This window comes from Diadema antillarum, unplaced genomic scaffold, assembly GCF_040938485.1.
Source record: "Diadema antillarum isolate AM-2024a unplaced genomic scaffold, OU_Dant_1.0 scf00000154, whole genome shotgun sequence".
NCBI classification, from domain to species: domain Eukaryota; kingdom Metazoa; phylum Echinodermata; class Echinoidea; order Diadematoida; family Diadematidae; genus Diadema; species Diadema antillarum.
This window is the reverse complement of record NW_027271043.1, coordinates 823552-850384: the sequence shown is the minus strand read 5'-3', so window position 1 is coordinate 850384 and position 26833 is coordinate 823552. Positions and strand designations below refer to the sequence as shown.

The 26833-nt window shown below is 37.3% G+C and overlaps 1 protein-coding gene across 1 annotated transcript in view; it reads left to right on the top strand.

Annotated features, from left to right (window-relative positions):
• The window catches only part of LOC139721999 (transmembrane channel-like protein 7), a 51759-nt gene that overhangs the window by 12895 nt on the left and 12031 nt on the right, over nt 1-26833 (top strand). The window contains exons 4-10 of the mRNA XM_071633325.1: nt 619-874; nt 9888-9969; nt 12429-12689; nt 13466-13614; nt 18503-18650; nt 25104-25256; nt 26093-26244. Coding sequence (XP_071489426.1) covers nt 619-874; nt 9888-9969; nt 12429-12689; nt 13466-13614; nt 18503-18650; nt 25104-25256; nt 26093-26244 — 1201 coding nt within the window. The remainder of the gene's footprint in view (nt 1-618; nt 875-9887; nt 9970-12428; nt 12690-13465; nt 13615-18502; nt 18651-25103; nt 25257-26092; nt 26245-26833) is intronic.

The window sequence follows — 26833 nt, the reverse complement described above, 5'->3', positions numbered from 1 at the left end:
AGACCTAATTTCAGGTTTAGTGAGATAATGAGAAACCTCTGATGAAATACGGAAGAGCATGTAATTCTATGAGGAATTCAACGTTTATTTGATGAAAATTGGTTTTGAAATGGCTGAGATATCCAAAAAAGAGCGATTCTAATAAAGTGTGGGACCCACACTTTATTACGATCGCTCTGTTTTACTTTGTTTTGGGATGTTTCAGTCATTCCAAACCCAATTTTCATCAAATAAACTTTGACTTCCTCTTAAAATGGTATGCTCTGTACTATATCATAAGTGTTTTCTTGGCATCTTGCAAAAAGTTAAAAGCCCAATCCTCATCTCCACTAATACTGTACTATCCCTTTAAGGGGCTCAGGGCATCGCTTCTGATGTGTAGATGTTCAACATTGATTGCCTAATCTTAGCACCCTACCTTTTTTTTTGTCTCTTTCTGCATAAAAGGGAAATAAGACGTAACTTTATTCCCTGTAATGAACACTGGATAGATTATGTGTCTTGATATCAATTTATATTGTAATTGAATATAGTCTCTCAGTCTATTTTTGTTTCTGTCTACAAGGGTTTATTGTTATTTTTTTTGTTAACTGGTTATTTCCTTCTTTTACTTTTCAGGACATACCCTAAGCCGGGTGAAGTCCTACCACTCATCATCAAGCAACCGCCCGCAGCGCAAGCGCAGCCGCACGGCATCACTGCGACGCACGCGCTCCACCACGCGGCGCAACTATGAGAATGTGAACCTGGACACGATGGTGGACGAGATCCTGTCCAACCCCAGCCTGACGGAGGGCACCTCCCGCGGCACCCTACGCCGCCGCAATACCATCCGGCAGATCTCCGGTACCATCGACACCAGGAGACGTGTCAGGTGAGTCAAATATTTACCAACTTTGCATTGTGAAGTCACAAATGTATGTTCGAGTGAATATTTGTATTACTCCTGAAAAAAAAAAAAATCTCCTTTTGCCCTAATTCAGTTTGCAGATGCTGAAGCGCTAAAATACAGTGAAATGAAAAAAAAGACTCCAATATTATTAATCAAGGAACATTGTCATAATATGAGGTTGTAAATTTGTCAAGTATTCACAGTAAAACTAAATGCCAACTTTTGTCTATGAGCTGATGTGTGGCAATTTGAAGATTTCATTAAAGGACAAGTTCACCTTCATAAACATAAGGATTGAGAGAATGTAGCAATATTAGTAGAACACATCATTGAAAGTTTGAGGAAAATCAGACAATCCGTTCAAAAGTTATGAATTTTTGAAGTTTTTGTGCAGTACCCGCTGGATGAGAAGACTACTGCAGTGTATGAATAACTTAGATGTCACATGCGTACAACAATATAAGGAAAATATAAAGAGAATTTCACAAAATTCCATCTTTTGAAAAAAGTACACAGTCCCCTGACTCGTTACCGACAAATGTTATGGATAATATTATTCCCCCTGCCTTTAGAAAGAGGCAAGTCAAGTGCTCTATTATTATGCGAAAAAAGTGAAAATATGTTGAATTTTCTTTTACATTTTCTTTATACTGTTGTACGCATATGACTCACAAGCTGTAGTAGTCTCCTCATCCAGCGGTTCCAACACAAAAATTTAAAAAATTCATAACTTTTGCATCGATTGTCCAATTTTCCTCAAACTTTCACTGATGTGTTCTTCTAATATTGTTGCATTTTGTCAATCCTTATGTTTATGAAGGTGAACTTGTCCTTTAAGTCTTTTCTGACTGTCTATTTTATACATGACATGATGCCGTTACAATTTGCAGGCATTGATTGTTAAATGCTATGACATTTACCGTACTGTGCTGTGACATATATTTTGCCTGATATGATATTGATTTTGTTCATCCTGTTGTAGGAGACGATTAAGGTATGTTCAACCTCTTGTAGATTTTTGCCCCGCTGATCTAGTGGCTGCCATAGTTTGTGTAGTACTAGTTGTAGGAAAAAACTATTGATGCTGTTTGCCTTCGTTAAGTGATTGGTGCTGCTGATATTTCCAAAACAAAAGCCTATAACATTATATACAATATTACAATATCTTTTCCTTGCTCTCTCAAAATTTCTTTGCGCAAGATTGCTTCTTGCCTGGCAAAGGTCACTAGACCTCATATCAACAACAACTATTGTGGTTTTCATCTATGAACTTATATAACATCCGTTAATCTCCCATGCAAAAGACAAAAAAACAAAACAAAACACACACACAAAAAAGAAAAAAAACACAAAAAACACAAATACCTTTCTGCTTGTAGTATGTCAAAGTCTGACAGGAAGTAATAAACTCTATATTTGCCGGAAAATGTCATAATCACCCTAAAAATAACATTGTATATTTAGGTGTTTAACATTTTCTCTGCAGCATAAGTTTTTGCCCGTCTACTGAATATTTCCATTTCTGTATTTTGCTCTTGGGTGGCTGCATGCATATTTCCTATGTGTTTCCATAGCACTTTTCATGTGCCTACACAGTGTTCCAGCAGTATGCCTTGTGCAAGGCAGTTTAGTGTATAGCCGCCATGATGATAGCTGCAGTGATTGTACTTTGTATTTCATTGTAGCATGCAGTTTTAAAATGTTCAAAAGGGTAACTTTTTCAGGAAACGGTACACTGTTGTTGCTCTGAAATATCCACTGAACTATTAAATTTGTCAAATGTGCCTACATTTCACAATTTTGTGAAGCCATTGAACCATTAAAAAATGAAATATACATTGTATTTACAAATACAGAATAATATCAAAATTGTACATGTATACACTCTTAAAATGATTCTGTAAAAATTCATAAGGCCTGACATGCAATATTGAGTCACTTACGCAAATTGTAAGTGAATTTCAGTCCTATAGAAAACAAATAAACAAAACAAAAAACAAAACAAAAAAATACCTGTGTAAGGTTTCAACATTTTTCCTTTTTGTGAGATTTGACCCTGCTGTCATTTTTTTTGACAAAAGGGCATCGTTTGTTTTGTCATCGATGAGGAAGTGGTAAAATGTATTCTGAGAAATTGATTGGTCTTTACTTAATTTAGAGGTTGTAAGCTATCTGTGCTATAATACTGATCCAGTCTTTGCAGAAAAGGGGATTTTTTTTTTTAATTTTTGGAGGGGGGGGGGGGTGGTTGCTTGTTTCTGGAGACATCAGTGTAGATCCTGTATTAGATGCAGTCAGTATGGACTGACAAATATAAGCATGTAGGCCATTAAAATAATGTGGAAATGACCAAAACTTTGTACCGTAATACATCAAATCTGATACCATAAACTCTAAGGCATGATAGTGAATCACACCTCTGCATTCAAGTCATAACTTTGCAATGACTATATGGCATTAAGGGCGGATTAGTTAAAAAGAATCCTTGTCGTAGATTGGCGGTTTGCCTGTGCAAATAGGAAATTAATATCAAAACTCATTCTTGCCAGGTAGGAGCTGACTATAAAGTTGTGTGACAGTATGAAATCCCAACTGCCCAGGTTCACAGAAAGTTTAGCAAACCATCAAAGAATCTTATTATAGCTGATTTACTATTGCTTTCCTTATTGTCATGGTAACTACATTTATCACAATATGGCTATTATCAAGTACTAATTGACATGGCCTGCAGCAGACATGTCTGCCTAGCAATAAACTGAAGCAGGGGTTTTCCATTGACTTTCATTGTTTACACATCTTCGCATTATTTCATTAGTTTTGACATTTAAAGCACACGTTTAGTTTGAAGAACTAGTGTTTGCAAAGTTTTGTCGATGTTCCGGGTCTTTGTACTTTGGGATGAGATAGTGTCATCAGTTTTAGGTAGTTTGTAATGAAATCAATATATATCGTGGCATATGATTCCACCATCTTCAGTTGTTTTTATACATTCATGTGTGGTAGAATTTTGTTTTATTTAATTGTTCTGTTTTTTTGTGTGTGTTAAACTTGCTGTTCATAAGTTTATTGTATGTGAGTCCAGATGTATTGTAACGCATGTATAGCTCATTGTGAACAAAATCTACTACTGTACGAATGCAGAAGTTGCATACATAATTCATTGGTTGAGAATGAGAAGGCTGTTAAGTTGCCTTGAACACTATGGATTTAGTGTTCAACTTAACACCCTTATGATTCTCACCCGATGCATTGTAGTTTGACAACAGCAAAATCTCAATGCATTGTACAAACGTATGCTGCACGGTACACTTCGTTGTATTCAACTCAGTGTGTAGTATTGTCTGTTTTCTTTTTTAGAGCTTAGCTAGATAGTAATTGTCCATTTGGTCATGTGAAAATTCCCTCACAATCATTCCTATATCTTGACATGTCAATGTAAATTTCCTGTGTTTTCTCCTGCAATGATTTGCCTTTGTACTCTATATTGTACGCATTTTAAAATGGATATCTGTCACAGAGTGTGGCTGTGATATTACTCAGTTTTTCCATACAGTGTTTACCCAAGAAATTGATTAACTCTTTTTATCAAATGAAGCAATGATATCGACGAAAGAGCAAGGGTCTAGACAAGGGGAATCCACCCTATGATTCTTTCTTTGAATCTACATACAAACAGTGTACCTGTATTTTCTATGTGATCTCATTGAGTACTAGAGTTAAACAGTAACCCGGTAAGATTGATTACGATGTTTAACTAGTGCTATGATGGTGATTGTATTGTATACTGTCAAGCAATCACCTCTTATCTTATCTGTATGTAGTGTTGTAAAACCCAACATCCTGGTAGGGTTATACATGCTATTCACTCAATCACAAGTGTCATATATTCACCCTCTTGCTAATTTAGAGGTAACCCTGATATACATTGTATGATGTTTAAGTGTTAAACTCAAATAAAAGATGTAATTATCATTAAAAGGGACTTTTTACCTGATGGGGAATATTGGTTTCAGTGAAATAATATAAGAGAACTGAGTAAACAAATTAACAATCAAACTACAGTTTGTATTTAATACAATCGAAACTCACATTTCTCTGAAAATGAGCGTGGCATTGAATGGGACTTATCATAAGGAAAAAAAAACAACAACAACCCCAAAATGGCTGCCATGGTCATATGACTGTGTCAACACCCACTGTTCAAATCCAGCCTCCCTCCTTTTTTTGATCGCAAAACTGTCAAAATATGTCTCTCTCTCTCTCTCTCTCTTAAATCAAACAAGGTATATTGAACTTCTTTTCTCCCTGTAGTTGCCATCACAGTTACGTAGAGATGTCCTATGAGAAAATATACATGGCATTTCATGAACAGAAAAAATAGGAACTTTGCACAGTATGCTGTACAAATTATCACATTATCAAGGCGACTCTAATCATTCATAAGCAACCTGTTACATAACTTTACTAACATTCTAAAGCTAATACAGCTCTGCAGCTCATGTATATTCTCATTTTGTGAGCTGTACAGCTCATTTACCTTGTATAACCTCATTTCATGAAATATAAATTATACATGATAAAATTTCTTTCATCCTGCAAGAACCTTTTGACTTGCTGCAAAAAAAAAAAAAAAATTGATGCATGGTATATAGCTTTTCATAAAGTAACTACAGATGATTATTACCGTGAGACAAAAAAAAGTAATGGAAACAGGAAAGGTTTATATTTCTTACAACTACCATACTGTGATTATGTTGGTAGGCATACCATGTACTAATTCAAATATGATACATATGCATATACATTGTACATACAACACACATGTACACTAATTCATACTTGTAAACAACATATATATTACATACTGATATCATCGCCTGCCTGGGCTCTAAGGCTTGCTTGCTTGGAAAATCACAAAAGGATGATGGTTACATCACATGACAGAGCTTTCAAAAGTCTGTAAAGTTATGTCACAAACCAAAATTCGATTTTTGGAATGTTCAGTACTATGGTACCCTTTTCCCAGGCAGGCAATACATATCCCACAGAGCCTAGAAATAATGTGTGTTTGTCCAGATGCAGATGTTATTGGACAACATAATAAACTATGTGCATATGACTACTTTATCTCATCAATTTCCAAAAACCACATTAGTGTGGTTTTGTGCTGTATCTTATATTATATACATTTTTTTTTACTATCGTTAACCAGTACTGTGTCATAAGAGTATCAAAAACATTAAATCTTTTATTTGAACAATTTGTTGTTCTTGTTAAATTGTTTGGTTCAGGTGCTTCATTTATAAACACCTTTTAATTCTTAGTTCTCAACTGAGTCGTAAATTTGCACGACATTTTTAAGCTTCAAGTTCCTGATTCTTTCTCATTTTGGCAAAATCATCCATGCTTTTTTCCAATTTTGTACAGATTTGATTAATTGAAACAATTCCATCTAATTTTCTCCGGTAGTAGCAGTGCAATTCTGAGATGCTAGTTAAGTGACGATGTGATAATAATTTCTTCAGCAGATTTTTTTTTTTTTTAGGGATGTGATGGGTTTTGCTGAATATAGCTTCTTTTCTCTGTCTTTCCTGCTCTGTCATCCAGGCCAAGTGTGCCATGATAATTTGGTATACACTTTTATGTCCTTGAATAACTTCAAAATGCTGATGAATTGTACCGCCTCAAGTTGGATCGTCAGAATGGGTTTCCAGGCACTCGTCATAGTTATATCTTATGCATTGATTTTGCATAAACAATGATTTATGGCCTAACCCTTCCACTTGTCCTATAGTTCTTTTATTTATTCTTCCTTTTTTTTTTCTGCATGCCTGAGAATTTCTGTGGCACGCTTCTTTCAGAAATGTTCATTTTCAGACAAATATCTACATTGTACATTCAGCCCTGGCAGTGTTAACCCATTCTGTACGGGAACCTGGTGGCCTGCATATTAAGTCTGTGGGCATTTCAGAATTCAGTGTGGAACGGGTTAAATTCCAGGCCCTTTTGTGTATATGATATGTATATATATATATATATATATATATATATATATATATATATGCGAAGCAGCTCTTTGTGGAGGAATTTGAGACATTCTCATTCATTTCTACTGGCATTCATGTTCTATATGTGGATACACACAGAGGGTGATAATCATTAGGACCTAATCAATGGGACCTGTTCACGTCCTAGTCCTATCAGCTGCGGAGTTCCGCAAGGATCCGTTGCCGGCCCCCTTCTTTTTCTCCTCTATACAGGTCCACTCACCAGAATCATCAATTGTCATCATGGAGTCAGCTACGCTATGTATGCTGACGACACTCAAATTTACATAACTATGTCACCTGGCGATAGGATTGCTGCTGTTAATTCACTGAGAGAATGTCTCAACGACATCAAAGCCTGGTCCACTGCCAACAGACTCCGTCTGAACGAAGACAAGTCTGAACTCATCCATTTCTCATCACAGTTTAGGAGCACAGTTCCTCTACCAGATCTAACTACTCGGGATGGGATTATTAAGGTCTCTGACTGTGTTTGAGACCTTGGCTTTACTTTGGACAAACACTTAACTCTTAAACACCATATCACAAACATTTGTAAGTCTGCATCATGGGGTATTTTCAAAATAGGGAAGATCAGGCGTCTGCTTGATCAATCATCAGCTGAGCGGCTCGTCCATGCCTTCGTCTCCTCCTATCTGGACTACTGCAACTCCCTCCTTGCCGGCCTCCCTCTTTCTCACATATCCCCTCTCCAACGTATCCAAAATTCAGCCGCTAGATTAGTCTCCCTTAGTAGGAGACATGACCATATATCTCCTGTTCTCCGCTCACTACATTGGCTTCCAGTCCATTCCCGTATTACTTTCAAAATCCTACTTCTGACGTACAAAATCACACGTAATCTTGCACCCATATATCTTCAAAACCTAGTCTCTCTCCGCTCCTCCTCTTCTGCCAGACCCCTCCGTTCATCTTCCTCTCTCCAATTACTTCATGGCCCACGTACAAAAACCCGTTATGGTGACCGAGCCTTCTCTTCCATTGCTCCCACTCTTTGGAATAAACTCCCTCTGTATATTCAGAATGCCTCATCTGTCGAATCATTTAAAATTCTTCTTAAAACTCACTGTTTAATCAGTTGTAATTTTTTTTTTTCTCCTGGAGGCGCACACAGTTATCAATTATTGTACCATTGTATCACATGTATTTTTCTTTTCTTTTCTTTTCTTTCTTCTTCTTTTGTTACTGTTAATGCTGATTTTGTTAATGTTATTGTGTTTTCTAATCTATTTGTATGAGTAGCAAAGTGCGCTTAGAAACGTCAGTATGAAGCGCCATATAAATGCAATTATTATTATTATTATTATGCAATGGATGCTTACATTGTACACAAACAATGTAAACGATATATCAGGTAAATCTAATGTTACAAGAGACAACGAGAAATAACAACAAGTTTCCGCACAATTGCATTTTCAGGCTGAGTTATGCTCTGGTGCCAGACAGCCAGCTATTCTCCATTCAATAGCATTTCCCAATCAACCATCCTTGGGCTAAATCACGAAGAAATACATTGTGTCTCTCTTCTCAATTATCATGCTTCATCCCCTTATGAATATTATACACATGTACATGTAAATATTTAGAATACACAGCTCAGTGGAGTTGTCTTTCCATGTTAGCTCGACATAAAGTTGTGAATGAAGAAGTCCTTTGATAGTAGAAAGCATATTTGTACTCTTAAAAAATTGCATAAATGCCTACAACAGAGCTTTTCATGCATTTTTCCTTTCTTTTTCTTTTTTTAGGAGTGGGTTTAGTGGAATTGAGTTCCCTGTTCTTTCTATATTCCATTTTTTTTTTTTTTTTAAATACAGCTATGTTAGGTTTTTGTAAAGTTTTGCCATTGGAGTGGATATCCCAGGGCAATTTGTGGCTTGATTGTTTTGAAGGCAGACAGAAAGTTAAAGGACATATACAGGGTAATATTAATGAAATTAATGTTATCAGTGATTGTCAGGGGCGGATTCAGGAATTCCGTAAAGGGGTGGCGCCTTTACGAAATTAAAGGGGGGCGTAAGCACCCCCCATTTTTTCTTTTTGTTTTTAAACCAAAAATAAAGAGGGGCGCGCGCCGGGTGTGCCCCCCTCTGGATCTGCCACTGATTGTTGTGTTTTGATATAAATTATGAAAGAGAATGAGATTGGTAGATTAAAGCCCTATAAAAAGGCATGAGAGATGATGCTAAAATGTAGCAGTACAGTAACACTAACAAACGCTACTGACGCAATCTGCACTTTTATGACATATGATGAATATGACATACATGCACATAATTATTGTGAAATCTTGTGTTTTATATACATAGTTGTATGCTGAACGGTGAAATGTGTACCAAATGTACAGTTGATTGAGATGACAGCATGATGAATGGCAAGATTACCCAAGCTTAATGTGTGGTTGATTAATGGATAGTCATGTGACTGAGGAAGGAGTTATGGTAAAGCTGGTTTGAATTCACGTAAAGGGTGAAATCTTATATTTTCAACATTGAAATCTGGGGTATGGCTGGCCGATTATTTATGTTTAATATCGAGGCTGTCAGTCGAATTGGGATCTATTAAATCAAACAAGAATTTTTAAATTACTAATGTACTAAATTTTGCTCAAAACTGCATTAGAAGTTACTGATAAAAGCGGAAATTTTCACTGGAGTATTTTTTTTTTCTCTCAGTTTGGTAAATTGAATTGTGTATGTCTTAAATTTGCGGAATCAAAGAGATGATATATCATTACATATTACAAGCAAAGAAATTTGCATGCTCTTATTTTCATGCTAGTGTGATGTAGCTCAAAATGTGTGAAAATTTCCACTTTTACAGTAGCCAGTTTAGGGCTTTATAATTAATCAAAAATCTGAGGGAGCAGTCTTCTTTCGTATGCAGATCGGATTTATAAACACCTTTTTTCATTGGTAAATTTTCAGGGAGCAAGTCAAGAGAGAATCACGTGGAAGAAAAGAGAAATCACTAGGATTGTGCACCTACTGGTTCTATGAACTAGCTTATGTAAGTATGAATGTACTCCAAATGGCTCTAATATACATATATTACCACATAGTTTCTGATTTCATTTCCTTTCTTTTTATGCCTCCGCCACGAAGTGGTGCCGGAGGCATTATGTTTTCGGGTTGTCCGTCCGTCCGTACATACGTCCGTCTGCTTTCGTTTACGCGATAACTTGAGTAATATTGACTGGAATTTTACCAAACTTGGTCCAAGTATAAAGTATTATGGGGCAATTACTTGATTAGATTTTGGGTGAAATCGGCCAAAGGTCAAAGGTCAAGGTCAAATCATGAAATTGTATCCGTTTACGAGATAACTCTAGACTAGATCGAGCAAATTTCACCAAACTTTGTCCGAGGATGATGTATGATGGGACAATTACTTGATTAGCTTTTTTAGTGAAATCAGACAGAGGTCAAAGGTCAAAGATCAAGGTCAAATCTTAAAATTTATCTGTTTATGTGATAACCCAAAACTGGATGAAGCAGCTTTCACCAAACATGGACCAAGGATGATGTATGATGGGGCAATTAGTTGAGTCGATTTTAGTGACATTGGCAAGAGGTCAAAGGTCAAAAGGTCAAGGTCAAATGCTAAAAATGTTGCTATTTCCCCCATATCTGTGCAATGCCCAAAGATATTTTCTTGAAACTTAATGTAGACATGTACTACTGTGTAAAGATTCTCCAGAGAGAGTTTCATGTCATAAGGTCAAAGGTCAAAAGGTCAAAGGTTAGGTGAAAATGTTACAATTTCACTTTTCTCTCGCAATTGGTTCATTGTATCTTCATGGAACTCAGTACATACGTATGTGCTGACTGGCAGGGATTATCTAGGGAATTTAGGGGTTATGGGTCAATAGTCAGGGGGTCAAAGGTCAAGGTCAACTCCTCAAAATTTTACTATTTCCCTCATATACTATCATATGCAATGCTTACATTATTAGTTTTAAAACTTAATACATGTATTACCTAATGGAGATTCTCTGGGAAATTTCCAGCCAGAAGGTCAAAGGTTAAGGGTCAAAGGCCAGGTTCAAATGCAAAAAAAAATCTATTTTGTACTGTAATTACCCTCTTTCTTCATACCTTGAAAATTACTCAATGCATAAACTTATAAATGGGTCGGTCAGAAGTCAAGTAAAAATCCTCAATTTCCCAAATGCTCGAACCTGCACTCTTAGACAATATAGCAAACCTAGTTCAAGGAAAGTGAACATTCAAGATATTTCTGACAAACCTGTCATTTCAATATTTTGCCAGTTATGTGAAACTCATCACACATTGTGAAGACATTGTACTATACACCTATTGGGAGAATCATGCATTATGGCGGAGGCATCAGTCGCCATAACGACATTTCTAGTTATTTATTTATTCATCTGTTATAAAAATACAGAGAAAATTAGCCTCCACTGGATGAATATAAATCAAATACGGTATATATAAATATACAATGAATTATATTTCAATTTGTTTGAAATTGTATGACATTCAGTGTGCCTCTACAAGCACTCATACCTGAGAGAACTTTAATATTTCATGCGAGGCCTCAAGGCTTTTCTCTTGTTTTCTTTTTCATTTTCACGTACTGTTTATATGGCAAATTTGTAAACTCTAATTTTGTTTGCTTGATATATGTGATTCATTTCATTTTGATTGAACACTTTTTTTGTAAGCACTGATCTGTTATTGGAATGAATAAGTCAACAAACAAACAATAAAGAACACATGTTCTACATGACGCATTAAAAGTCTAAAATTCTAAATCATACAAACAACATGCCAACTCCTAGGACACTTACAGAGCAATGAAATGAGAAGTAAGAATCATGAATAAGTTGCTTGTAGGAAGTAGGAAAAGAGAAAAGAACAGAGCATGTAATGTAATACCATGAAATCAGGAGAGGAACTGACAAACCAAATGAAACAGTTGCATGCCAAACTGTGAATGGTGTGGCATTGGTATGCTTATGTAGATCGGGCAAGGAAGTTCTCTATTGACTTGTTATTAAAAATGTGAATTGGGATGAGAACATAGGAAAACCTAAAATGATTGCGAGGGGACTATGGAACACAAAGGTGAATCCCAGAGCGACTGAAGCTGTAATGGGAATGGAGTGGGTGTGTCGGGGGTAATCTATTCATGATTCTGTGGACTTTCTGTGAATTTTCATGAGTGTAATTTTTCCGCATTTGACCAGATTAGATGAATTCCCCATGTTTTTAATTGAGCGGAATCAAGACTTGAATAATATTACATATAACAAGCAAAATTATTTGCATGCCTTTATTTTTGCACAAGTTTTATGTCGCATTAAATGTGTAAATATTCCCACACAGTGAAAATTTCCACTTTTACAGTACTCCACACACCACCACCACCACAACCACCAAAAAAAAATCCTTTATCATTGACCCATACTTGTGGCCGCCTCTCTTTTGAATGTCTCCGACTAGAAATGGGAGTCGTTCGTCGAGAGCCTCTCAGATTTTACCTACTCACTGGAGCTGTGGCGGAATTCCATCAAGGAGATCGAGGGGAACTTTGGCAGCGGCGTCACCTCCTACTTCCTCCTCCTCAAGTGGCTGCTCCTCCTCAACATCCCTGTCTTCTTCCTCTCTCTTGGCTTCATCTCCACACCCCAGTTCATCTACCAGCCTAGCGCCCGCTACAACCACTCTGAGACGTTCTCTGGCTGGGACTTGCTGACGGGAGCGGTAAGCCATATCCAGGCCTTAATGAAGGGATGGTATAGTTTTGGCTGAGATGGTGGATTCGGGTTTCAACTTTTTGTGAGATAATTAGAAACTGCTTATGAAATATTCAAGAACATACAATTCTAAGAGAAATGCAAAGTTTATTTAATGAAAATCGGTTTTGAAATGACTGAGACATTAAAAAACAAAGTAAACCAAAGTGGTCATAATAAAAGATGGCTCTCACCTTTTATTAGTACCTCTTGTTTTTGGATATCTCCGCCATTTCAAAAAAAGTTTTCATCAAATAAACTTTGCATTCTCGTAGAATTGTATGTTCTTGAATATTTCATAAAAGGCTTCTTATTATCTCACGATGAAAGCTGGAAACCTGAAGCCCCCATCTCAACTGGAATTATACCATCCCTTTAATGCTCACAATGTACACTAATTTGATTAACAGGGATATGAGAGATCAGAGTTTAAAAGTTCAGATATTTTCACGCTGCTGAAAACCCACTTTTCAGACTTTTTGGCAATTCAAATTCATTAATATATTCACAGCTTAATGCACTTCAAACATATTTATCATAAGTTTCAGGTTTTTTTTTAAATATTTTTTTTCCTGCAATTATTTTCACACCCATATTGATGCTCAAAACTGATTTTTCACTCACAAACTGTTATGATCTGAATCGTTTGTATACCTGTAGTCTTTGCACCAGCAGTGTTTAGATGTCCCTCGCGATGGCGATTGTGGGGATTCTCTCTTCCATTATCTTTTCTTCATCCGTCAGGGTTGGTTTAAAGACACTGAGCTCTACTGTGGCTACTACACCAATGAGACTTTCAGCGTGGACGGCAAGAACAGCTACAGCATGCCCCTGGCCTATCTCTTCACCAGTGTCGGGTTCTTCCTTATAATCCTCATTGTGATCGCCCAAGGGTTGGTATATTTTATTTCATTTCATTTCATTTCAGTCTTTATTGTCCATATCATGGATATTTGTTTTGTTCACATGCTTTTTACAAAACAGAAAACTATACAATACAAAATTACATGAACAACATTCAAAAGACATAGTAAACATAAGAGAGGCACCTTTTTGCCAACATTATAAAACAGAAAAATCATATATCAACATCAATTTTCAAACGTTCAACCTGTAAATATATCTTTATCTTTAATTATGAATATAACAAAAACTAATATATCATAACTCTAGCATGTGACTCTCCTGTTTCTCATCCCTTTTCTGTACAAACCACGTTTAAAAATCTCTCGGAGAAGTGTTCAGAATTTCCACCAAATTCTGTCAAAGTAATGCTGTCTGGTATAGAAATATCTAGAACATAATTATAGCTTAATAAACAACATGTATGATGTCAAGTTTTTTCCTCAAAATTTTTGTGAGAGCATTTATTGAATCTTCCTGTTGCTTACTAAAGAGAAAGATTGGTCAGCCTTGTATTAAAGGTAAATGTTGCATAATCATGGTGAGTAAAGTCGATGTAGTGTACTGACAATATAGGCAGTGTTTTCTATGTCTTCTTGTCTGTCTGTTGGTTTGTCTTTCCTCTGTCTTTGTCTGTCTGTAAAGAATAAAATGTCTATCTATTTTCCCATCCTTATATCTCCCTATGTTTGTGTGTCTGTCTTTCTGTCAGTCTCTATCTATCTGTCTATCTATCTATCTATCTATATATCTATCTATCTATGCTATCTTCTATCTATATATCTGTCTGTGCTATCTTCTATCTACCTATCTATCTATATTTTATTTATCTATTTATTTATATTTTTCTTATCTATCTATCTATCTATCTATCTATCTATCTATCTATCTATCTCTTATCTATCTATCTATCTACCTGTCTATTTATCTATCTATCTATCTATCTATCTATTTATCTATCTTTTCTATCTATCTATCTATCTATCTATCTATCTATCTATCTATCTATCTCTCTACCTGTCTATCTATCTATCTATCTATCTATCTATCCATTTATCTATCTTTTATCTATCTATCTATCTATCTATCTATCTATCTATCAATCTCTCTACCTGTCTAATTATTTATCTATCTATCTATCTATCTATCTATCTATCTATCTATTTATCTATCTTTTATCTATCTATCTATCTATCTATCTATCTATCTATCTATCTATCTATCTATCTATCTATCTATCTATCTATTTACCTATCTATCTATGTCTGTCTCTCCATTTATCTATCTCTACCTGCTTGTCTGTCTGTATACCTGCCTACCTTCTTGCATACTTATATACTGTATATCTGTCTAATTTTAGGTCATCCCGCTTAGATGATGACTAAACAGTCAACTTGTATTTTTATCTATCGGCTCCCAAGGGCATGACTAATTATAGTTGCTTACAAAATGTTGCTCCTTTCCACCATATTGTGCCCACAGCACTTTACAACGTATTATCATCATAGACTGACAACATACTAGCTTAGACTAACAAGTTGTGCATGTCATTGTTTATTGATGTCATGAAATATTAGATCTGGCTGTCTCTACTTCTCTGATTGATGGAAGCTGGGTTTCTCTTTTTATCAATGTTACCTTGTGATCAATTCCAGAATAAAGTCCACTGTTTTTAAAGAGAATTACGTGCACATGGTACACCATCATGTACAAATAAACATCACGTCAGATTTCCTGGAGACATGTTCTATTGTTTGTCATGCTAACATTCTCTCCAGGGGGCCAGGGTTGATATTGAACATGAATCGTCCTACCTGATGGGGTTGGTGTAAATTTACTCTGTCTGGCTTTGTATGTGCACCTCAAGATCACTCAGGCGTCATGCACTAGTTGCTCAGTGTACAGTAGGAGTACTCAGTGCAAGTCCTTAACCTCAGAAGATCTTGCTCATTTCACCTTGCTTATTTGTACGGAGTTGTAACTTGACAGCATGACAAATCAAATTATGACAATGCTACAAACTTAACCTTTTGCTATTATGCATAATGTGCTCCTTAGAGAGTCTTAAAGGAAGATGAAACCCAAATGTAAATGTGAATTGAGTGAATGAAATGCAGCAACATTAGAAGTACCTCAGTGATGTTTGAGGAAAATCAGACAATCTGTTCAAAAGTTATGAATTTTAAAGTTTTGGTGTCGCCGTTGCTGAATGAGAAGACTTCAACATTTTTTGATGTCATGTATGGGCAATGATTTAAAGAAAATTATATAAAGAAAATTGAGCATTTTCAATTTTCTAGTAAATCAAAGAGCACTTGACTTACTCCTTTCACAAAGCAGGGGGAATAATATTACCCTTAACATAGTGGTATGTCAGTAACAAGTCAAAGGAATGTGTGCTTTTCATAAAAATGAAATTTTATGGTATTTTCATTATATTTCCTTTTTATCATTTTCCATACTCGACACCACACTGTAGTAGTCTTCTCATCCAGCGCTGAAATCCATGCCGAAACTTTGGAAAGTAATAACTTTTGAATGGATTGTCAGATTTTTGCCAAACTTTAACTGGTGTGTTTTACAAGTATCACTGCATTCACTCAATGCACATGAAAATGTGGGTTTCGTTTCCCTTTAAACAGTTTGTCCAGTCAAGTCTTTGTCATAGAATGACTGATGAGAGAATCTTAAGCTGTAGTGCATGCAATATTTTCCTGTACTTTGTGCAATTTTGCCTCCCTTTTCAAACATTGCTTATCAAAGTTGATATTGGGGACTTGAGATCTCCTGTTCTGTCCCCACTATCAGGTACATCGCAGTGACGCTCTTTGGAGTAAGATGTTACAGTGCAAAGATGATTTGTGAAATGGGAGTTCACTTGTATGTCTGGATTTAAAGAAGAAATCTGCTCCAGAATTTGATCAATTTCATAAGAAAGTGAAAAAATTTCTTGCAGAATAGTGCAAAGGTGATCAAATTTGATATGAAATAAGGAAGCTATGATATTCTGAAATTTCAAAATTCTTCGGAAAACACTTCCTGACCAGTCATTATGAACATTCAAATCAGCAAGTTGATGATGTCTTGCTCTCACAATTTCTTATTCATTTCTTAGACAAAGAATGACAAAAGCCTAGTATTACAACCTAATATATAAAACTTGGCCTTGAAACCACCCAAAATAAAAAGGAACAAATGTTAACTCTGATATATTTTGGTAAGGGAATATACTTTTACCTGTATTAACTAATAATGACTTAAAAAAAAAAATCTTGTATACTGTAAAACGAGGAATACTTGCGTGCATTTTAATTTCGCGAATTTTGTGAGCGGCAAAATTTGCGGAATTAAAATGCATGTGAAATTTCTTGCCTACACAATATGCATTGGACGCCAGTGGCAATTTGCGAAAATATCATGCCTCGAGAAAGATCGTCGGCTCCGAAATTTTCATGCCACGAATATATCTTGTTTTACAGTATAACATACATGAAAAATTGTAAGGGCACTACATCATCAACTCGTTCCTTTGAATATTCATTAGGACTGATCAAGAAATGTTTTCCAAAAAAATGTGAAATTTTAAAGTGTCATATCTTCCTTATTCCTTATCCGATTTCTGTCATTTTTGGAACGTTGTGTAGGGATTGTTTTCTCTTTCTTTCAGAGCTTATTCATGTCTGGAGTGAATTTCCTCTTTAAAATATGAGCAATGAGACACAATCATACATGTTACTCACTCTCACATGAAGCTGACATGATTCGTCCCTTTATCAGCGCACTCCTACCAGACCCAGCTGAGAGAGGATTCCGCCGCGTGCTGAAGTTGATACTTCCGATTAATTCAGGATGCAATCGAGGAAACGGGACTCTGCCAGACCCATTTCCTCCTCTCTGTGTTGACCGATAAAAAGGGTGGCTGATAAAAACAGACAAACAAAACAAAACAAAAACAAAGTGGCTGGCAGCTGCGGAGTGTTCTGTCGTGGGTGCAGCAAGCAAGGGTGGTCTCAATTTTCCCCTTCCCCCCCTCCCCCTCACCACCTTTCGAAATTTGACACCCGAAATCCAGATCTGTTGCATAAACTCGGCGGACCTGTGATGTGCCATGATGTACACATTCAAGTTCACATGCACATTCATGTGACAGTGTACTGTGAGTAGGAGATAGTAAAACCACTTATACCTGTATGGAAAAGAGGTCATGGGCTTTCCATTGTGGGCAAATAATGCAGAAAGTTGTGAGCTTATGCAGCTAGGAAACAGATTTGCAGTTTTTGCTTGTACCAAAAACAACAACAACAACAACAAAACAACTACAACAACACCAAAACCCCCAAAAGTATTTACTTAGTATAACAGTCAGGTGTTGAAATTCTGAAAACTTTGAAATTGTCATTGTGGTTATGTATTCTTTAAGTTATGTGATAAAGCATTACATTAATATGGCACTACCATTTTTGCCTGTGTGACTTACTTCTGGTGACATTAAGACCTGTTAATGCACCATGCTTATTTGTACCTCATGCTACAGTGTATTCTCTTTTAGCACCAATACTATCTTGATTACTCATGATGAGATTAAATCATATTAGATCAGCACACTAGCATTTTGTTTGTGTGTGTGTGTGTGTGTGTGCTATGTCCTTTTAGCGCTAATGACAAAGGGGACCAAGTGCAATGTGAATTATTCATGTTGAGATTAAAATTGCAACATCACTGTGCCAGTATGCAGCACACATCATACACATTGATTGCTGGTAACAATGAGGACTAGATGTAATCACAAAAGTTGAGTAAAGTTCATAATGCTGTGCTGATTTTTTGCCATTTCTCACCCACTTGTAAATTCTCTCTCTCTCTCTCTCTCTTGCGCAGAATGTCGAAAGCCTATCGCCAATACTTTGTGACGGGCGACCGGCACTACAACTTCTTCACTGCCAGAGCTTTCTGTGGGTGGGACTACAGCATAACTTCAGAGAGTACAGCCAAGCTGAGGAACAAGAGTATATACCTTGAGCTTGCTGTGAGTGTCTATAGGCTGCCTAGCTTCAACAATATGTAGTTGGAGTTTGTAGTTTTCTGTTAATAATCAAACCACTGTGCAGAGCCATTGACATTGTTACCCACTTTTGATCAGGAAGTTTGCTCAAGTGGCAAGTCATCAAGAATTAAAGGTTTTATGACATACAAATGCATGTTGATTTGTGTTGATTCATGATACCCTCGACATCACTTTTGCGATAAAATGAATATCTAGAAACATTCCATATATTTTAAACTAATTTTTCTTCTATTTTTCTTCAGATTATGTGGATACACCCACAAAAAAGATTCCAAACCAAGATTCTGGTTATGACCTCATCTGACAATCATTGCTAAAGAGCTAATATGATTAACGAAAGACATTGGAATGCACTCTCCCCAAGACCGAGCATAACTTGCATGTTTCCTCGCCATGTCTTTTGTTAGTCACATTAATATCACAGAAACATGCAAGTTATGCTGAATCAAAATTGCATTATGGTGTCTTTTGTTAAACATATTAGTACTTTAGCAATGATTGACAGATGAGGTCACAACCAGAATCTTGGTTTGGAAGGTTTTTTTTTTTTGTGGGCATATCCAATTATTCTGACGAGAAATAGAAGAAAAATTACTAAAAAAAATATATGTATTGTTTCTAGATATTCGTTTCACCGCAAAAGTGATGTTGAGGGTAACATGAATCAACACAAATCAACATGCATCTGTGTGTCATAAAACCTTTAAGAAGCAGTAAATGCAGTGTAGAATAAAGCTGTCTAAATCTGGACAAACTGTTGACACTTGTTTCAATACATTATTGTTAAATCATGTGATAACACAACCTCTTTTTACTTAACCTGATTTATGCTGTCTGTTTGTCTGAAAAGTGTCATTTTCATGACTCTGCAAAAAAGATGATTTAATCAAGAATATTTCATGACTTATAATCCTGAAATACAGAATGATGTCAGAGATTTGCTACAAATTTAAGCAAAATGACGGTGATGGGCTGTCGTTTTAAGTAGCCTGTATTAAAATGTGAAGTGGCTTTTAATGTAAATTCACTGTCACCCCCAAAATTGTGTTACTCTCTCTGCTTTATCCGTATTTATTTCAATATGTGTATGTGAGTGTGTACACATATCAATTATGTTTGCATTGGCACATGCTTTATGTATATTGCAGGCCTCGAATTAACTGACGGCCACCAACGGCCATGGCCGTCGGTGCCCCTCTCGTTGGCCGCAATGCCCTTTCTTCCGTGATCAAAGTTACGGCAAAAAAAAAAGTGCCCTTTTTCTTGTGGCCGTGGTGCCCTTTTAGAATGAAAGTTCTTGTTTATGACGTATAATATGCCCTTTCTCAAAGTCTACACTTCAATAAGCTTGAACAAATTTCCTCATCTCAAATATCATATCTTCTGTTCAGTTCACTCGCGTCCCGTATCTGATTCAAACTCAACGAGACGACGTACACTTGTACTCATGTACGTACGGCCGACCGGCTTTGAACACTCCGTCGACTGCCTCCGCAGCGCAGCGGCCATAGAGTTACTAGCTAGGTAGTATATGTAGTCCACTTCCCGGACTGTATTCGTAGTGTGCCTGCGCGTACGTACGGAAGTACGTTGATGGTGTCTGTACGTCGAGTGTCGCAATCAGCGGTTGAGCGCGTTGGGTGGGTGCTATGTGCATGCGTGTGTTACTGTGGGGAATGCGGAAGATTAAAATCGTCTGGAGCAAGTGGTCGTAAGCCATGTGCCAGGCATGTCGGACGGCTGCGAGCGTTGCCATCTCTCTCGCTCTGCATTCATGCCCGCATGCTCAAAGTAATTTTGATCGAGGGCACGCATGCGAAAAAAAGTGAAATAAAATGTAAAAAAAAAAATTGTGCAGATCCCCCACCCCCGTAACACTGTATGTGAACACGGGTTGGCTGGTTAGTTGAAAGTTAAAAGTGCCCTTTTTGTCTCGCCCACCGGAGGTGAAGGCGAGACTAAGGGATCCAAATGGCGTCCGTCCGTCGTCCGTCCGTCGTCCGTCGTCCGTCGTCCGTCGTCCGTCACAAATGTTAAAGTTTACCTGCAAGACTCTCTTATGATGCATAACTTGGCAACTGTTACAGCAATGGCAGCCACACTTGGGTGATAGAAGCACTAGGGGTATCTTCATGTTATGGTGTTGTCAGAGGTCATGTGATGAGGTCAAAGGTCATTTGAGGTCATATATTAAAGGGTATGTGCAAGACCCTCTTTTCTATGTTAAAGTTTACCTGCAAGACTCTCTTTTGACAAATAACTTCACATAAGTTGCTTGGATTACAACCTAACTTGGGTCATAGATGCACTGGGGGTACTTTCATGTTATGGTGCCGTTGGAGGTCACAGGATAGGGTCAAAGGTCATTTGAGGTCATACGTTAAAGTTTACTTGCAAGACTCTCTTATCACTCGTAACTCGACACATGTTGCTACAATAGCAATCAAACTTAAGTGATGGATGCACTGGTGGTACCTTCATGTTATGGTGCCGTAAGAGGTCACATGATAAGGTCAAAGGTCATTTGAGGTCATACGTTAAAGTTTACTTGCAAGACTCTCTTATCACACATAACTCAGCACATGTTGCTACAATGGCAATCAAACTTGGGTGATGGAAGATGTCTCTTGGGAAGTTGAAGGTAACCACCAGGTCAAAGGTTACAGACAGGGGTCAACAAACTTTTAGGGCCCAATGTTAAGTTTTTAGGGTGCATTTCGTTTATGGCTCATAACTTCTGATCCCTTTGTCCATTTGTGACCAAACTTGGATGGAACATGTCCCTCGGGGAGGTGAAGGTCGTCACAAGGTCAAAGGTCACAGACAGGGGTCAACAAACTTTTAGGGCCCAATGTTGTGTTTTTAGGGCGCGTTTTGATTGTGGCTCATAACTTTTGATCCCCATGTCCGTTTGTTACCAAACTTGGACGGTAGATGTCCCTTGGGGAGTTAAAGGTCATCACAAGGTCAAAGGTCACACAAAGGGGTCAACAAATTTTTAGGGCCCAATGTTAAGTTTTTATGGCGCGTTTCGATTATGGCTCATTACTTTTGATCCCTTTGTCCATTTGTGACCAAACTTGGATGGTAAATGTCCCTTAGGGTATTAAAGGTCACCACAAGTTCAAAGGTCATAAGCAGGTCAATTAACTTCTGGGAGTTATAAAAAATATTAATTCCTTGTTCGCGAATGGGCGAGACACAATTTGGCGATTGCCTTGTGTTCCTCAAAATGCCCTTTTTGTTCCTCAAAGTGCCCTTTTTGTTCCTCAAAGTGCCCTTTTTGTTCCTCAAAGTGCCCTTTTTGTTCCTCAAAGTGCCCTTTTTGTTCCTCAAAGTGCCCTTTTCGTTCCTCAAAGTGCCCTTTTTGTTCCTCAAAGTGCCCTTTTTGTTCCTCAAAGTGCCTTTTTTGTTCCTCAAAGTGCCCTTTTTGTTCCTCAAAGTGCCCTTTTTGTTCTTAAAACTGCCCCTTAGGAAAAAGTGTGCCCCCTTTACAGGAAAAGAGGGGCACCTTCAAAGAAAAAAGGGCACATTTAGTTGATCCTCCAAAAGGTGGAGGGGCACTGTGTACCCCTGCCCCCCTCCCCCCCACCGAGAGCTGCCCCTGTGCTCCTTCCAGGCCCTTTTTATACCATTGTCGGACTAATTTAACTTTGGACTGAGATTTAAAACTTCGGCATAGCGAACTTTAACAATAATTCGTAATCATTTTTTTTCATTGACATTTTGTGAAGCAGCATGCGTTTCGGTAGTTTGAAACGTGTAAATGTTGCGATGTCTTTCCCCTGCAAGTGCAGACTAAGTTCGGTCACGGCGAAAGTTCCGTTACGAAATAAAAAATAATGCGAGCCTTTTCAACAATAACGCACTTCCGTACATTTTTATGCGTTTGAACGCAGTTTCTAGTTTCGGACAAGAACCGCAAGTCTTTTCTGCAACGCTCTTGCGTTTTAAAAACAGATTTGCATTTGATTTTTAGAGTTGCGTTTAAACGCAATTGAGTTTAAATTTCATACAATTTTCTAGTTTTGTGTTATTATCAAACGCAAGCAGGGCCCTCTGGTAGAGCAGTGGCAACACTGAAGAGGCTACCCTGGGTAAATAAGACCTTATTATTATTATTATTAAGTCTTTTCAGCGTTCCGTGTGATTTGATGGACTTGTATTTGATTTTCAGAAGTGCGTTTAATTTTTAATTTTGCTTACGATAAGTCTTTTAAACAATAACACACTTCCGTAGATGTTTAGAGATGCATTTAAACGCAATTTCTTATAGTTTCGTACAAAAACCGCAAGACTCTTCTCTGCAACGCTCTTACGTTTGAATACAGCGTTACGTGATTTGATGGATTTACATTTGATTTTTAGAGTTGCGTTTAAACGCAATTGAGTTAAAAAAAGTTCCCTACAATTTTCTAGTATTGTGTGATTATCAAACGCAAGTCTTTCAGCGTTCCGTGTGATTTGATGGACTTGCATTTGATTTTTAGTGTTGCGTTTAAACGCAACTGAGTTTAAGTTTCCTACAATTTTCTAGTTTCGTGTGATTATCAAACGCAAGTCTTTTCAGCGTGCCATGTGTTTTGATGGACTTGCATTTGATTTTCAGAGTTACGTTTAAACGCGAGTTAAAAAAAAGTTCCCTACAATTTGCATACAGTTGCATTTAATTTGTAATTTTGTTTACGAAATAAAAGATAATGCAAGTCTTTTAAACAATAACACACTTCCGTAGATGTTTAGAGATGCGTTTAAACACAGTTTCTTATAGTTTCGTACAAAAAACGCAAGTCTTCTCTGCAACACACTTGCGTTTAAATATAGCGTTACGTGTGATATGATGGACTTGCATTTGATTTTTAGTGTTGCGTTTAAACACAATTGAGTTAAAAAAAGTTCACTACAATTTTCTACTTTCGTATGATTATCAAACGCAAGTCTTTCAGCGTTCCGTGCGATTTGATGGACTTGCATTTGATTTTTAGTGTTGCGTTTAAACGCAATTGAGTTTAAGTTTCCTACAATTTTCTAGTTTCGTGTGATTATCAAACGCAAGTCTTTTCAGCGTGCCATGTGTTTTGATGGACTTGCATTTGATTTTCAGAGTTGCGTTTAATTTTTAATTTTGCTTACGAAATGAAAAAAGTAATGCAAGTCTTTTCAACAATAACGCACTTCCGTCATTTCCGTAGATGTATAGAGATTTATTTAAACGCAGTTTCTAATTTCGTACAAAAACCGCAAGTCTTCTCTAAAACGCTCTTGCGTTTAAATACATCGTTGCGTGTGATTTGATGGACTTGCATTTTATTTTTAGAGTTGCGTTTAAACGCAATTGAGTTTCAGGTTCGTAACAATTATTTTCTAGTTTCATATGATTATCAAACGCAAGTCTTTTCAGCAACGCAATTGCGTTTAAATGCAAAAGTTGCGTGTGATTTGATATCACCTGCATTTGATTTTTTTTTAGTTGCATCATTAGTTGCATTGTAATAAATCTTTTTAGAAAGGGCCCTGGTTTTGATACCGCTTCGGAATAATCAACGTTTCTATTCGGATTTACAAAAACACCTATTTCATGTTCGGATAGTGAATACATGTACCTACTGGGACATATAAGTGTGCAAAATTTGTGCGTTTTGAGAAAAACGAGAGGGAGAAAAGGGGTAAAGTGAACTGTCTTGGGTACTACATGTAATGCTCCAGTGTAAATGAGTGTATGTCCTTTCTATATTCTGGCATACAAGACAATGGACGCATGGCGCGAACGCTACCGCGCCGTACACTAGCGAATTACCGAGTAGAAACGCAGCAAATCGGAGCGGGAAAACAATTCTTTTTCAGAGAATGGCGATATAAGATTTTGAGCGAAAAATTATGTCGACTTAGACGAGGGAATTAATACGTATTTCAGCTCAGTTGGCACTGAAAAATCAGGTCGACTTACGCGAGTTGTCGACTTATAAATGTCGACTAAGACGAGGAAATTTTCAAGGAATAACAAAGGCAAAAATCACGACTTTTTTATTGTGTCGACTTAAGCGAGTTGTCGACTTATGCGAAGTCGACTTAGGCGAGGTCTACTGTATACTATTATGTATGGGGGGGGGGGTTGTTAGAATATGAAAAAAAAACCCATAAAATTCTTGCAACATCGCAAAAATCACCCTTTAAAAAAACACCCAACATGCCCTTTTCAATGTGGCCTTGGTGCCCCTCTGACTGACCTAAGTGCCCTATCATGGCTGGCCTCATGGTAAAAGTGCCCTTTTCTAAATGGCCTTGCCCCTCCAAAATCCTATATCAAGGCCTGATATTGTATATATCTGTATGGTACATTCATCTGTCATGGTTTCATTGGATTTGATTTTGAGTGCATCTGTCTACTGAGACCAAATTTTGCATCTTGTACAGGAGGCCCTGTCCAGCCACCATGAGACAAATGAGTTTGGATGCTGTAAGCAGCTGGGCATCTATCTCCTGCGACTCGTCGTCAACATCACTGTGTTAGGCATCATTGCTGGGGCCTGCTATATCATCATCTTCATGTATGAGAATGTAGTAGACGTGAGTACTATAAGTATAATGCTGCTCTACTCTCAATATCTATCTTCAACGACCTTTCAGTGGGAAGATGCAATGTGGTTGCTTTAGACAGGTGGTTGCTGTAAACAGGTTTGATGCTATAGCCATTGTGGTAGATATACTAATTGTCCCATTTGATGACGCAAATACCATGTTACTCAACACCTACAGAAAGTCTATTGTGTTGGTTAATTGCCCTGCTCCTTCAAATAATCACTGGTTGCATAGCTGTAGGCAAGATTCAATGGCCAACAACACTGTAGTAAAGTTGGTCACTGCTGTGCACTACTTGGCAGTCTTTGTGCACACTTATTGGTCATTCAGTGAAACAAAGTCTACCGTCATTTGTCATGTTAGGCAAGTGGTTGCTATGTGGGGTATAGACAGGTGGTCATTAAAGCAGGTGTGACTGCTGGTATTCCTGGCCTTTTTTTTTTTCTACTGCTTTGGTCATGATTTACCTGTTTATTTGTTTGTTTGCATGTTATTGTTTTGGGGGATTTAGATGACAATGTTCCCTTTGAACGAGAGGCAGTATGTTATGATTTGTCAATAAGATTTTGCTTAAAATTCAAAATCATCCTCTCTCCCAGCCAACTTTCTTAAAGTATCTTACTTGCTGTAGCTGTCGAATCTCTTATGTGTTTGTTTTTCATGAAGAAAATGCATGAAGTAATAGCCTTCAATTTAATTTCACTCTCAAAATACGAGCTGAACAAAATATCTTCCCAAGAACCCTCTATGAGCATGGGTCAGGCTTTAGTCTTGTGGTTCTTGTTTACCAATGCTCTCTTACATGCATGCACCTCTTGCTGCAGGACATCGACACAGAAATTATGGTGATTCGTGAGCTGGCCGTCCCCCTCATCATCGGGGGCTATAACCTCATCCTGCCTTACATGTTTAGTGTACTCAGCTCCCTGGAGAAATACTCCAACCCCCGAATGCAGCTGTATGTCGCCCTCTTCAGGTGAGAAATGTTCAGGTCATCGTGAAGTCTTATATACAGTATGTCTCCCCCCCCCCCCCCCCCCCCCCCAAAAAAAAAAGAAAAAAAAAGAAAAAAGAAAAAAAGAAAAAAAGATTACAATCAGATTTTTGCATTGATAATTTCCAATATGATAAAACTTTCTGAATGCTATTTTAGGGTCCAAAAATATAACAGCTTACCTATATATTTCAGAAAACCCTATTTATTTTGGTTAAGTCGTCACAGGGAAATTGTTGATAGTTGTAAAGCATGTCATGGTTCTGATTCGTCCAAGTTCAGCACTTGGGTGCTTTTGGAACTGTGGATTAATGTGTGAACAAAATGGACACAACTTGGAGAGAAGGGATTCCTGACATGTATTACAAAAATCCTCATTTCTCTTTGACCAGTCCACTGAAGAAAATCAGATGGGGTTTTCTGTGAGATGTGGGTAATAAGTTATACTGCCCTACTTTGGCAAAAGGAAGCAAGTGACAAAAGTGACATTTCTTGTAAAAGAGCAAAATGTGTCTGTCATTTACACTGACGTCAATGGACTATCATGATGTCTTATCTAACATATCTCTTA